This window comes from Accipiter gentilis, chromosome 29 (genome assembly GCF_929443795.1).
Source record: "Accipiter gentilis chromosome 29, bAccGen1.1, whole genome shotgun sequence".
NCBI lineage: Eukaryota > Metazoa > Chordata > Aves > Accipitriformes > Accipitridae > Astur > Astur gentilis.
In genome coordinates, this window is record NC_064908.1 from 9494468 (window position 1) to 9509250 (window position 14783).

Sequence of the window (14783 nt, forward strand, 5' to 3'; positions counted from 1 at the left end):
TTGCATGCAAAGCAAAATTATCTGTATAGACAAAGTAAGTGCCACTCTACTGAGCGTCTGTGCAAACACTGTCAGTGGAATGGTACTCCACCATCGCTGGTACTATCCAGGCCCATGTGGAACGTCTCTAACCACAGCACTTGGAAGGCATCCCTTCTGGAGACCGTCTTCCTGATAGGTGTTATGATCAATGCATTTGTACCAGAAATTCAAGAAGCTGCTCAGATTGCATTTGTACAAGACACTGCCTTGAAAGACACCATGGAAATGACACCACCAGATAGACAGGGTAGGGACCTCCAGACTAATATTAGTTTCTTGAAGATCAATCTACCAGGCTCAAGCATCATGTGATTCCCTCCTCCATACAGGAAGAGAACAGATCAAAGTTTTTACCCAATGTACTGATACACTTTTTGATTAGAGAAGTGGGGGGAAAAAAGTGCCTTTACAAAAAACATCTCCCAGTTACTGCTCAGATGAATCTGGCCTCTGACCCAGGAAGGCTCCCAGTTTTTCCACTTTTGTGAGAGACATGAAACTGGAAGAAGTTGTTGCAAGTTTAAGTAAACAATGAAAAAGGTTATTCAGCTTTAACTCCTAACTTGGTTGAACTGAATGGACCTCAAATTAGTAATAAAATCATATAAATGTTTAAGGGGTGCAGTAACTATATGGAATCTCAGGACTCACAAGCTTTAAGAAGATAGGTCACTCACTGCAATACTGGTAGCTGCGGATGTGTGTGTTATCTAACAAAAAGCATCCTTGTTGAGCATCCTGTGGCCTCTTCCACCACAGCCACCTCTGCTACTTGGCATCTGTCCATGCCAGACATTGCAGGGGCGTTTAAACACCAGCTGATTAACCAGCAGTTCTTCTGTACTGAGATGGAATATGTATCTATCAATCCCACAGATTTAAGAGAGTTCTTCCCTGCTGCCTGCACATATGAACACTACGTCTCACACATCCTATTTATTAATTGTTATTTTTCAGTGCTCTTTGCTTGCTTTTTTTTTTATCCTTCCTTTTTTTTAAGGTTTGATCTTGTTTGGAAGGAGGAAACAGGGACTATGGGAGAATCAATCTTAACTTGAGTCTTCTAACACCTCTGTAATGGTTCTGTACCATTAATTTTGCTGCTGGAGCCCAGCTTATCTCTCGCTAGTTCCTGTGGGAAGCTGAGCACTGTGAAAACACCTGTACTCCATTTTACTTCCTCAGGCACAGGCCTAGCCCCGAAAATATAGCCTTGAGGGAAACAAACACTAAATGCCAAACAAAGCTGAAAACCAAACAAAAATCCCCATATCTGACAAGCCATGACACCAATCCTTGTCAGGAAGCTCTCCTCAGTTTGTGACACCAGGATTTGAAACAGGGTCTTTTGTACCTCGTGGTTAGCATGATGCTTAAAAAACCCCAACTTGTCACTGGGAAGAGGTTATAAAGACCTACTGCTGATGTAGATTTTTATTTATAACGTGCCAAAGGATCTAATCCCCTCAACTGCTTCTGGAGTAGCTTTTCTAGGACAGTCATGGATGGAGCAGACTGAATCCATGAAGGGTCAAAAGCCAACCCGGGGCAGGACTGGACACTAAGCAGTTAAGAAAGTTGATGGTAGAAAGGCAATTGGTACCTGTGATGGCCTTGCTTCCTGGGGATCCAGAATTTGGAGCGCGGAACATCTGGGATTGGGATGCGGGTGGGACACCAGAGGGGGTGCGGTGCAGGAGGGTAGAACATCGGTTTATTGAAGCCGGTGTTTTTTTGCTGGATTGGCTCGCCTGTGTCTTCACTGCCACGAAGAGTGGAGATCGAGAGAACTCTGGATATGAACACTCAGAACTAGTGCCTGGACAGTCAGTCAGCTCCCAGATTGTGTGCCTTCTGGGAGGGTTGCTTTCTAACAGCCATACTCATGAATCCCTTGCATGGCGACCTGCAGCAACTGTGGATCCACCGATCCCGTGTAACAAAACTGTTTTCCCCACTCACCCCAGGGAACAGATTCTTTAAGCTTATTAGTTCCCTTCCACACCTTTAACTGCCACATGACCAACCCATTCCTTCTCCAGCAGGAATCACCCCATCCATCCAGGAGTACTATTTGATTGCCGTGGCTTGGCTGGGTGTACCTGCAACTCTGTCCTCCATTTCTGTGTATATAAGAGTTTGCATTATTAGAGCAGGTTTCTAATGTGACACTCAGAACTCTGAATAGGGAGAAGTTTACATCTTTGTTACTTGAGCCTTGCATAAATCCTAGAGATCTCTGGCTACACTCATCGTCTCATTAACCAAATACAAAGGAAAGGGTGCTGTTGGTAATGGAAGGGAATTAGGAGGCAGTGTTCTCATCCTGCAAGTCAGGAAACGCCTTTTGGCCCCATCTCCAGATAAGTACTGGTGACACGTGGAGAAATTCTGAGTATTACTGGGATATGCTCTTTGAATGTATTCACATTTTGGTATCTGCAAAACACAGTGAGGATCACCTGGAATTTTCAATGCCAAAAGTCATATGAAAAACCTTCAGGAGGACAGCCCTTTGTCTAGGCCACATGGATTAAAAAAACAATTAAAAAAATGGAGAAACAACCTAACAACCCTCTTCATTCCTCAGTGGCTTCTTCCATGGAAATTTGGATACGGATCCTGAAGCCCAAGTCCCATGCCAACTATCTGCCATGAAAAAGCACTAAGAAACAAGGTTCGCATAACCCACAGCCCAAGCTCACTACCAGTAATTTCTATAAAGTGATATTTTAGGATGCCTAAAGTTGGACAGACAACACTAGCACCTGTTCATCCCATATAGTGTAATTCAGAAACACTTATCTACATTGAGAAGTTCTCCATCATGGACTGCCGTGGCAGCACAACAGCCTGACTCTGAAATCAGTGAAGAGAAAAGTCACCCAGACTAGGACTGGATGCTCATTTCCAAAATCCCATGAGATATTATAGACCTCGAATGTGAACTGCTCTCATCTTCCCTGTCAGCAGTCAGCAGCACTGGAGAGTGAGGATGCGTACATTCAAAGTGGCTTGCAAAAAGATACCCAAAGGGAACAGTCTTTTGTTTTACTTGATCCAATACACAGATCCAGGATGACATTTCCTGTAAATGTTTGCGTACTTCTGCAGGAGATTCTGCACTAGGTTTTCTGGCCAGCTGAATAGGCAGGAGGCTTGCTTTTGCCTCCTATACTTCCTTTCAGTCTCCATGGATAACCTTCCTCCAGTTGCTGCCAAACTGCCAGCAAAAATGTAGTCAGATATGACAATTTACCACTTAGGTGTCATCTAGTTTCTCACAAGGCCCATTCCCACCAGTTGCTGCTTTATTCCCCGTCCACACCAAGAAAAGCAGCAATCAGCCAACTATTCAGTCTCAAAAACAAAGAGCCTCATTGCAAATCCTCTGCAGTCCAGATACTGCTCTCTGAGATCTGAAGAAAAAAGTCTCAATGCTATGAAGACCTCCAAAATTACTTCTTTCTCCTCCCAACTTAAACAAATAGTATGCCTTCAAATTCAGACCCCAGAGAGAAGGCTGCTCCATCTGACACTAGGCAGAGACAGAGTTTGAGCCAGCAAGGCAAGACAGACAAAAGAATATCAGTTCTAGCAGTCTGGAAGATGCTAATAATTCATTGAAAAAAAAGTTTTAGTCTTCAGTTCATCAGATGATGAATTCCCTCTGAACACTAAGCAACACAGGTAGAGAAATCACCTAGCTCCTCTATTCTGCTCTTGAAAAGTCATCTTCACTGTGGAACTCAATGCCTCAGACTGACGAAAAGGCCAAGTTCAAGATATTTCAAAAAATAAAAATACCGAGTTGCTGATTGGTTACAAAAACCTCTTGCCTCAAAATCTGTAGCTAGATAGCAAGACTGGAGACAGCATTGTGGACATAAGATCCCATAGCTGCTGCTATGAAGTTTTTTTAAACTTTCTCAGAGAGCAACTGAGAGATGCTTCAGTTGAAGCTGACATACCGGAGATGGGAGGGCATGAGAGGAGTAATGTAGAGGGTAAATCTCAGTGAATGATCTCCAGCCACTTCGTAAACTGAGTGCACTGTGCTACAGCCACACAGAATGGCACATGGTGTGCTAAAGAAAACAGATGATGCAGGTGATACTTAAAAGATGGAGGACTCTGCCTTGGCAGCAGGAAAAAGAGCTTGTTCATTGCCGCATTTGGTCATGATGTCTGTAGAGGAACTCCCAGGGCAATGATGTAGCTAAAAAGACTGCGGTACTCTTTGGGTATGCAATCAGGGCACTTTCAAAGGTGATCAGGAAGACAATGTCAGCTCTCAGTTCCTTCACTAGACCCAGTGCTGGCGCATGCCCTCCATGAATGTTGTTAACAGACTTGAGAATATTCAGATGAGAAGGCAAGAGGAACAATAAAAGACAAGAACAGCATACCTTACAATGGAAAGATCAAGTCATTCCTTTGGCTTAACTGGGAGGTTAGTCAGTATGAAGTGACTTGACAGCAGGCTATACAAAGGTCTAGAAAGGACAGAAATTTGGTAACTTAGTCCTCCTTCACATAGCAAAGTTATAAATAGGATCCAGTGTCTGAAAGCTACAGCTGGATATTTTGAGTCTTAAATTAGTGAGGACAATAATTCATCAAAATAATTACCTTAATAGGTTGCTGTATTTTCTGTCACTCTTAACAGCAAGATTAGATGACTCTAAAACATATACGTAATTAAATCAAGGCAATCCTACAGCATGTGCTACTCCGGTCAGTCTAGAGATCACAGTGGTCCCTCCCAGCTTTCCTGGTTTTGGTAAGAGCCTGAAGCCCTGTGAATGGCAAGCTGCAGCAGTAAGTACAAAATCTCAGACATTTTAACATCTCTCCCTTGAAAGACACATAAATCCACATGATACCACGATGCACCACAACAGAACAGAGGTAACATTATCTCAGTAACTTCTCTTTTTCCAGGTAAAAATTCTGACTAATAATTAGTGTATCACATTTTTTCAGAAATATCTTGTCAGGATCAGTAAGGAACAATTTGGATGGTTCAGATGGAATTATACCGTCATCTCTGGAGAAAAACCTATCTTTAATGAATATGATGGGAAGTGATTCCTTAACAATGGCCTGAAAATCAAGATGCTGAGTGGAAACCTCTGCTATTGGAAACAGGTGTTTCCATGGGAAAAACCCTGTGCTCCAACCTACCAAATTCTTAATGTGCTGCTTTATACATACATACAAATATTGCCAGTGGAGCCTGTTGCTAAGGCACTGTAGGATCAGAGAGTAGGAAAAACATCTGAACTCATAGATTTCACTCACTGAGGTGAAGGAGGCAAAGACACACCATCCAACTGTAATCTGGAATCTGATTTTTTCTTGGTTAGGCAGGACCTGTGTGGAAACTACACGTGCTACCGAAAAGGATCCCTTTCCCCAAGAGGAAAAGCCATGATGGCAGCTGCCTTCAAGAAACACTGCGTTTAAGCACTTATGATGAATAAATTGTATCCAGTGTCCTTCACAATAAGAAAAGTAATTGAGCAGAGGCTTCCTTGAGCATCTCAGGTGTCAGGGTGGATGTAGGTCTGTCTGTCCCCTATGGACCCAAGTATGATCACGGGGCTGGCAGGGCAGGGTCTTCCGACAGCCGGGGCCCATCCCACAGTCCCTAAGAGAGGTGAGCAAGGCAGGACCAGAGATGACAGCCAGGTTCAACCAAGAGTCCAGACCATCAGGAAGTTCATGGCGATGAGACAAGACTGTGGTCAAGCTGGGAAGTCAAGCCAGAGGTCAGTGGCAGGATCACCTCTGGTGAGGTCAACAGGGCCAGACACATACCAGTGATCTTCAGGGAGATCCAGATTGATGAGACAGGGTTAACATCAAGCTGGAAAGTCAGTCTACAGGTTGGTGTACAGACCAATGGCATCCACGGCCAGCTATGGGCATGTCTGCAACTGAGCTGGAGACCAACATACTACGGTGTAGCTCAGGCAGGGACCAGCTCAGGCTGGTCAGGGCCATTAAGACCTCTTAGTGCACTCAGGGCCCTGACATCACTTTAGATTTTCAAAATGGAAGCAATAGACATGGATAGCTATGCAAATTTTAGCACTCTCACCACATACTTCCATGATCAGGGAGTCTGTTGCCTTACCTGCAGTTACCAGAAGAGGATGAGGTAAGTGCACACTCCTGAGCTTGGACTTACCAAGCTAAAACCCACTCTTGGAGGCTTTTCTAGTTAATCCACGTCCCAAACACACTAGGTTTTCTCTGCACAGCAATCACAATAGCCCAGCAACTCTCAAATGTCATTAAATAAGTTCCATCTTACAGAGAAGACAGAGCCTTGGTGGACAGAAAAATCTCTGAACCCTCCCCCTGTGCACCTCCATTCAGAGACATTTCTAAAACTGGGACAATGAATGTGCTTACAATCCACTTTTTTTTGGAAACAGCCTCTTGACACCCTTCTTGGAAAGAGTGAACAGGCTGACATAAACAGCATGAGAATATGTATTTTAAAAGAGGAATAGCCCAGTTCTAAGCATATGAAAAAGCCCCTACTCCTCACTAATAAAAGGGAACTTTCAAAGGAGACATTTGGCATTAACAATTCCAGGGAACACCACAGTAGAGTTCTTTTCCAGACAGCAGGTATCCAGCAGCACTGACCAAAAATTATCCTGCAAGGTCCTGTTGACCCTGCAGGATATAAGTCCTTGTTTTAGCCCATTTTTAATGAATTTTTATCCATTATCACAGAAAACCAGAAAGACAGGCTCCGGAAGGGAAGCTTGCACTCACACAGAGAGACCCAGAAAATTGAATTGGTAATGCTGAAGTGTTTTCCCTACCTGCTCCCACTATGGCTAATTTTTCAACATTTGCCTTATAACCAGAAGAACCAAGACCAGAGTAAAAACACAGTCTCAGCTTTACTACTTCTAACTGCTAGGGCCTGAGAAAAGCCAGCTGTGCTTTTCAAAAGACATGTGTTTGCAGCTGTCTCATAGGACCTTGGTTTATAGGAAGAGCAGAGTATGAGCCGTAGAAAGGTGGGAGGACGTACTGGCCAGCCTGCCTTGGGAGCTCATCACGCCCTCTCCTGTAAGCTCATCAGGGTTAGTGGTTTGTCCCTGTAAATCATAAATCTTACTCATCATGGGAGCTAGGAGAGGAAAAAGAAAAAAGGTTAAAAAAAAAAAAAAAAAAAAGGGAAAAAGAAAATTCTGGGGAGGGGGTTAAACCTTATGAAAATATTATCCTGATCTGATCTGATGTGTCCTCATAGTTAAAGATATTTGCTGAAAGGACTGGAAACCCATATGCACATCTCAGTGACTGTAGGTCTGGTCTGCAGCAGGGGCAGCTTCTTTTGCTTTCACAAAGGTTACTGCAGAAAACCATGGTGCAAGAATGGCTTCAACCCCAGCATCCAAAAGGATGTGCCTCCTCCTCCTCCAAAATTGGCTTCCAGTAGTCAAAAACTGGGCATCAGGACCCTGCAGCTGCACTCTGCACAGGGAGAAGGGCAGTATCTGCAGTCAGACCTGCAGGGCCCACTCCCACAAATACCTCTCAGAGAAGAACAGTTGCGTTTTTCTTTTATGCTGGAGAGCTTGGACTGGAACAAGCAACTGCAGCCTATTACCACAGATGGTTGGGAGGGTGGAGAGATATCCATAGTGATAAATCCCCTTGAAATGGGAAGTATTGGGAAGGTAAGAATCTGCTATTGCTGAGCAGAGATTCAATGCGCCGTCCTTACAGCATACTGCTCCCTAGCTATCTGTACAGGGGTGGACTAGAGACACCAAAGACTTGGTGTCTGAGGGCCCATCTATACAAGGAGATTGACCTACTGCTGATCACCACCAACAGCTTTTCTGAGGACCTGAAAACACCTGAATTAAGAGGTAGAGTTTGGGGGTGCAGGGATGTTTAGGAGTAGCTGTTATGTGTGCAATCATAAGCACTGGGTTGGTTCCCTCAGGCAGATGGGAGATAATAAGACTAACTTTGTGATGATGGTGGTAGAGGTTATTTTATGCCCTACACCTTCTACCACAAACTTGGTCCATCTCCAGGCTTCAGAGAACCTGCATGGGAGCTGTCAAGAGCCACCAAGCCTTGACCCACCTTAAAAGTGATAGTCTGGTGGACTATGTTCCAAATTTATTTCTATTCATGTCTAAAACCAAAGCTGCCTTATAATAATAACTTAAAAACCTAACTAAAGCTGAATTTGGTGAGGAAGGAGTGTGTGCTCCCTCTGCTGGCTGCGGATGAGCAGCTGAAGAAACCCACTAAGCTAATGAGCTCAGGTCATCCACATCCTCATCAACAGCCAAAATGCTGGCAGCTGGACAGATATAGGCAAAGAGCAACCATGCTGGCTCACAGCATTAAAATCGCAATAAAGCACAGGGCAATGCTATGAAAGAAGCATGAAGTTCAGATGTAAAGAACTTCTCTGCATACTTTTAAAGGATCCAAACCCAGCATGTAGCAAGAATTTCTCTCAACTATTTTACTAAAATTTTGTGCTGAATTACACTTAATTGCTCCTTAAAACCTCCCCTTTGTCTGGGGAGTGCAGACCGTAGTGTCCCTCCAGACTGCAGATCGTAGTGTCGTGTAGTATGCTGAGAACTGCCTTTTCCCGAGCTTCCTGAAATAAATATTTTATTGCCTGTGATTTAGTAGCAAGCTGCCAAGGTCATTTACATGATTTTGCAAACCAGTTTTATCTCACTGTCTGAATTTCTCAGAAGCTCGTAAGAAAGATGCTTCTTCCCTAGCATGTATGTTCAGTTTTATTTAGGAGAGTTAAACAACAAAATAAAATATCAAACCCCCAAGGAACATACATATAATTGCATGGACTTTGGTAAAAGTTCAGTGACATTACAGATCTAACAGTAACAATGTCCCTTTGCAAGGAGATTCCAGCTCAGATCTACAGTGCCCTGGTCAGCACATAATCTATGTCCTGCCAGCTGCAATGCCACAGGTCCAGTGGAAGGATCCACAAGAATGGTATTCTATCCTGCAACCCTCATGTTTACCACCAACCACTGTAAATCACAGTCTGTAATGAAATAGATCTCCAGCAGGATACTCACTAATAGGTGCATGCAGTGCCACATGTTCTTGGTAGGGAGTGTAGTATTTGTACTGCTTGCCACAGAATTCACAGGTGTAATTGCCAGTTTCTGTGAAGATGAAACAAATACAAAGATCAGAAAGGAGTGAAGAACCCTCTCACACCATCACCAACTTCCCGACTTTTTACACAGAGACTGGCCATGTGACAAAAACTAGAGCATACTCCTTGTGCACTTGGAACTTATCTGCCCTGTAATTCACACATCCTTTTCCCCAACAAAGGAAACAGTTAAACCGGTGTCCAGAGGGATGGAGCATGCATAAAAAGTCCAGTAGAACTGAACAAGCTCCAGGAGATTATCCCAAAATTGCAGCAAGTAAGTATGCAAAACAAAGGAGAGAATCCATTTCTGAAGTCTGTATTACAGATGACACAGTTTTGTCTTCCGGTTATAGAGAAGTCTGTGATAGGTGGAAAACAGGAACAGTCAAACTAGGAAACATGTTGTCAAGTTTAAGTCTTAATTACAGAACTTTTATATTGGGATTGTAGATTTCTGTTGCAGGAGGAGGGGCTTTTCTGTAGTAATTGTGCTAATTCTTGCTTTGGGGGTACTTAAAATAATGAAGTAGCACAACCACACACTGACACCTCCCACTCCTGCCAGTGCTGGGAAGCACAGAACTGACAGCAAGCTGCAAGCCAAAGGAAAATCCAGGGTTAATCAATTGTTTCCAAAATGAAGAATTCGGAGAAATGCTTCGGCAAAGTCTGGTCCTCTCTGTTTCACTCTGATCTGTTTGATGAACCCACCACAGTGGCAATGTGAATGCAATCACCCGCCAACTCTGTCAATACACCTTAAGACCCTCTCTAATCGCTACCAGCTTGCTTTTCTCCTGAACCTCTTCTCTCTGCAGAGCTCTTGAGCAGAAAATGTCACGAAGCTGCATTTCTTAGGGCCAGGACTGTTGGTGTTTGGTGTTCATTTGAACCTAAACATATCTTTCAGCACCCTTAAGGTCCCAACACCTCTGTGTAACACAGTGCTGGTTTTCCTAGAGGTACTCCAGCTAATGCCAGATTTAAAACCCTTGTGCTTTCTCTTTCATATTTGAAGCTGTATAGTAACTCATACTTGGACCAATCTTCTGGAACGGTTCCGGCTCCTCCTCCTTCACTTCATCTGCTGCTATGACGGCCTGGTCATAGGGGTCTGCAAGAGAACAGAACCAGCAAGAGAGCTGACAACACCCTCAGGTTTTCCTTCTACAGCTGCATGGGCACTGAATGCTCCTGCATCTGTAATGACATTTCGATCTGTAACAAGAATTCAAGACAGGAATTATAAACCCAATGATCCCTCTGCCTGATTTGTCCCTCCTTCTCCTCAGATGCCCCAGGGTTACCCCCACTTCCAGCCCAGTAACATGCCTTGTAGGTATGTAATGTTAAAAAAATACAGAGAAAGACTGAATAAACACATTGCAAAGCCTCATCCATATTTTCTGATTTTCTTCCAGTGCATCTCCTATCTAATGATGTTACACTGTCTGACAGTGGGCACGGTAATGCAGTCTGCAAACAAGTCAGCTAGCAAATACTGACCAGTGACTTTCTACCATCTAACAGCACAGCTAGCAACAAATCAGATCCCAACCCATTTTATAAAATAATTTAATTTATGCCTTGAACAATTCACTAAATCACCGACGACATGAGACACCTGCTTCTTTGACTTTCAGAAGCCTGATCAATTGTATGTACAACAAAAGCCTGGTATCTACTAGGGCTGGGCATCAACCTACTGGCTGTAGACATTGGGGGAGGGAGAGAGGGTGCTCCCTCTCCCACTGCAATCAGTGACAAAACTCCCTTGACTCTTACAAGTGTAGAATCAGACCTACTGTGCCTGAACTACTGAATTCTTGAAAAAGTTTGTGAAATAAAGCACACAAAGGATCTCGGCTTACCTGCCCGGTTTTCTGGGGCCCCTTCCACACTAAAAACTAACACAGAATAGAAGAAGGAGGGGAAGAAACAAAACAGAAATTAAATCCTCTTAAACGGCCTTGTTTTCCTCCTGTATTTCACGTATCGCTTCAGCATATTTCAGCCCCACAGAATAAACCAGGCTGTGTGCCCCAGTCCCTCCTCTTCCCAGCAGCATTCACACAGGAACTATTTGAGCATGCCCAGCCCTAATATACACAGATTGTCAAGGCCTTTGTTCTGACACTGACACAGCCCCACGTGAAGTTCAGAAGCACAGCTGCCTCACACTTGTGTTTGCTAAAACACAACCATCCCCTTGGAGGAATTGAGATAAAATGTCCTTGCAAGACTCAAGTGGAAGCTGTTTCCAAAGCCCTCTCATAATCCTAGGCAGAGCTCGCTGAACCATAGCTATGAAGACACATTTCTGACAGAAACAGACATGTCCATCTCACAGTGACTTTCAGTCCCAGTAATTTAATTTTGGCTCCCCATGGGAGGAAGGGAGGTTGCAGTGGTGGACTGCAGAAGAACACTGGTTGTTCTTAGAGCACGTTTAGATGTCCACAAGTTCCTGTTAAAAACAGCAATTTTTTTTGAACGCCACATATTGTGAAAAAACACTTGCTTTTCTGAGACAGTCCAGCCATTCAAAAACTTCTGCTCTCCAAGCAGCCTCTTTCTAAAACTCTGCCAGTACTCCCTCCTTGGCCAAGTAAGGAGCAGTGCTGACAGGCTTGTAGCATACACAGTGAGGGACTGGAGTATCTGTGGGCTCTGAGGAGCTTTAGATGCCCAGTAAGCAGGGAGCAAGCCAAAACCAGTATGTTGTTGCTTCTATTTCCCCTAATGTAGAAAAAACAAACACTGCTTCTGGAGGAGGGTATTGGCTTCTGTCCAAGTGTCACCAGCCTAGGCCACATCTACATTCACAGAGGAAAAACTGGCCTGTAAGGTCCACTGACAACTGCATCAGTTCACTACCACAAAGACTTAACAGTTCTCAACTTTGAAATGTGGTTTCTTACAGAGGAGCATGTTGGGAACAAACCTGTGAAGTCAGAAACCAAAAGGCAACCAACACTTACCCAGCAAGTAGCCAGACTGACAATATACCTTGAGGCACTCAGTTGTAGCATATCCATCCTAACCATGAACCTTAACAAAGACAGGACTGCAAGGACCACAGGTCCCAGCAGAGGGTGTTATTTTGATGCACACAAAGAGAATCAAGCACAGCAAACTTCTTCCTGCAGTGCCTGTGGACTGTGCCTCCACTGCAAAGGTGAGCAAGCCATGCTGTGCAATGTCCTGTACATCATGGGCCGCACGGTCCTGTAGAACCACATTCTGCCTTCCCCAACGACTTCTCATTCTAGTTTGGGTGTCTGAGTGTCAAAACAGTACTCACCATCCACAGCATGCAGGTCTCTGTGCTCTTGGAAGCAGCTATAATATTTATATTTTTTCCCACAAATGTCACACGTGTACCTAAAATTGTCTGTAGAAAGAAGAAAACAGGCCACTTTAGAAACTTTGAGGTAAAAAGCAGGCACTCCACACAACGCTGCTCAATCAGACACCCCCATGCAGTTACACTCATCCCACACACTCTGTCAAATCTCTAAGGCATACAACCACTGCTTCACAACGTCCCCTGTGTGCCCCACACCATATGGCTTGGGGCATATTCTGATTTGCTATTTCCTATTCAAGCAGCTCTGCTCTCCAGTACAGCCTCAAGAAGACCTCACAGCAAAGCAATGAAGACGCAGAGCAACAGGCCCTGCTGAAATCTCCTTTGGAAGTTCAGGGCTACAGCAGGCAAGTACTGGTCAGGATGGGGACAAACTGGCAGAACTAAACACAGAGCCAATGTATGAGCTATTAGAAGTCAAAGTCTTAATATGCCAACTACAACATGGCCTGCATGTACCTACATGCTCATACCCCACTTGGTTCTCACTGCTGCTGCTTACTGATTACTAACTGCATCTAAGACCCCATATGGGCACGTTATAACAAACAAAACCAAAGAGAACCAACAATCCAAAACATGCAGAACAGTAAGGTGCTCAATGAACATAAGGACTGATGGAGCCTGGTTTCATGTATGTTTGTACCCCAGACTCCCCTCCCTTCTTCCCAGCAACAACACAGCTGTGGGGGGAAGACAGATGCAAAAAAGCTCAAGATGCTTATGAATTCATTTTGGTCTGACCGGGCACAATGAATGTCTTTGGCTCAGCTATCACATCAGTGTAAGAGGAAAATTTCACTTGTCAATTTGGTCAGGTTTTTCCATCTTCTGATGTCTGTCATACACCTCGGGGTACAGACTGACATCCCTAAGTAGTCACCCCACTGCAACTTGCAGCATTGTACTTGTCAGCTGACCACAGTAGCTGATCGGTTGCATGCTACTAGACCATTGCAAACAAAGTAAACCACACCAGCTTGTGTAGCCACAAAGGATCTTGAAACTAATGTTTTACTTCACAACAGGATCAAGCTAGGAACGTACACATCAGCTACCGTGGCTCCACAGATGCGTAAGCTCCAGTAGATTCAGTAAGCTCCCCTGCAGTAGCTCAGTTGTTTGTATTCATGTATCCATGTTTAGCAAAGATAAAGTCTTGTTTTTATCTCTTCCATACTGTGTTCAAACATACCAGAGTATGCACATTAAGTAAGCTTTTATTTTACCTCTCAATAATTTTATTTTTAAAATAAATATTTTAAGCTAGTACACATTGGTACAGTCTAATCGCTCACTTGGGTTCACTAGTGCAGTCCATCAGCCCATGGGGTTTCAACACTAAATGAAGAACCATTTTCCACCCTTTATTCTGCTTGGCAGAATGAAAGTAGAAGCTATGGTGATCTATAAGAAAAAAAATGCCAAATACAAAAGGTGTTACACAGCTGAGCATGGGAACTTTACCCCGCTACCAAAAAATATTTCTATCTTAATCAAGAGCACAGCAATGCTAAGCTAGATCTAAGGGATTTTTGAAAGTCTAGGCTGAACAAGTGAGACAGAGCCCAGGCATATATACCAAGATGAAAAGGGTTCACTGCTTCTGACAGTGCATTGCTTAAGGAAGAGGAGGAGGAGAAGCAAAACATGACTGCAAGAACATTTAAGTGATAAAAGCACTGGTGGGTCACATTTAACTATGTTTCATTATATAATCTTATGCAGTCTCCTTCTGTGGCCATACATGGGAACTAAGGGTCTCAATCTACCCTGGACCCTTTCCAACAACAAAGCGAATTTAATGACTGCTAGTGAATATTTGTGTATCTGTTGCAAAAAAAAAACCCCAAAAAACCCAGTCAATTATTAGCAGAGAAAATTCATAACATGTCATCAGTAATCAGTCCCACATCACTGGTGTCCCCTAGACAAGAAACCAACCTAATTTCTGAAGTGTAATGAACCATACGGTAAATGAACTGAAGACTAATTCTTCAAAGGAGTACCAAATACCAACCATTTTCAATACCTCCATTTGGAGGAAGAAAACTATTATGACCTTAGTTTAGAAGAAAACTACTCAGTAAATAAGGAGACTTGTTAGAATAGAATAAAACTAAATGCTAGAGGGACACTATTTCACAGACTCAGAACAGGCATGGCTAG

The 14783-nt window shown here is 43.6% G+C and overlaps 1 protein-coding gene across 2 annotated transcripts in view; it reads right to left on the bottom strand.

Annotated features, from left to right (window-relative positions):
* ZNF618 (zinc finger protein 618) overlaps positions 1-14783 on the bottom strand; it is a 164467-nt gene that overhangs the window by 33565 nt on the left and 116119 nt on the right. For both annotated transcript variants that reach the window (XM_049833303.1, XM_049833302.1), the window contains 5 exons: positions 12549-12638; positions 11116-11151; positions 10281-10358; positions 9159-9248; positions 1646-1834 (listed from right to left, as the gene is read on the bottom strand). In XM_049833303.1, coding sequence (XP_049689260.1) covers positions 1646-1834; positions 9159-9248; positions 10281-10358; positions 11116-11151; positions 12549-12638 — 483 coding nt within the window. The remainder of the gene's footprint in view (positions 1-1645; positions 1835-9158; positions 9249-10280; positions 10359-11115; positions 11152-12548; positions 12639-14783) is intronic.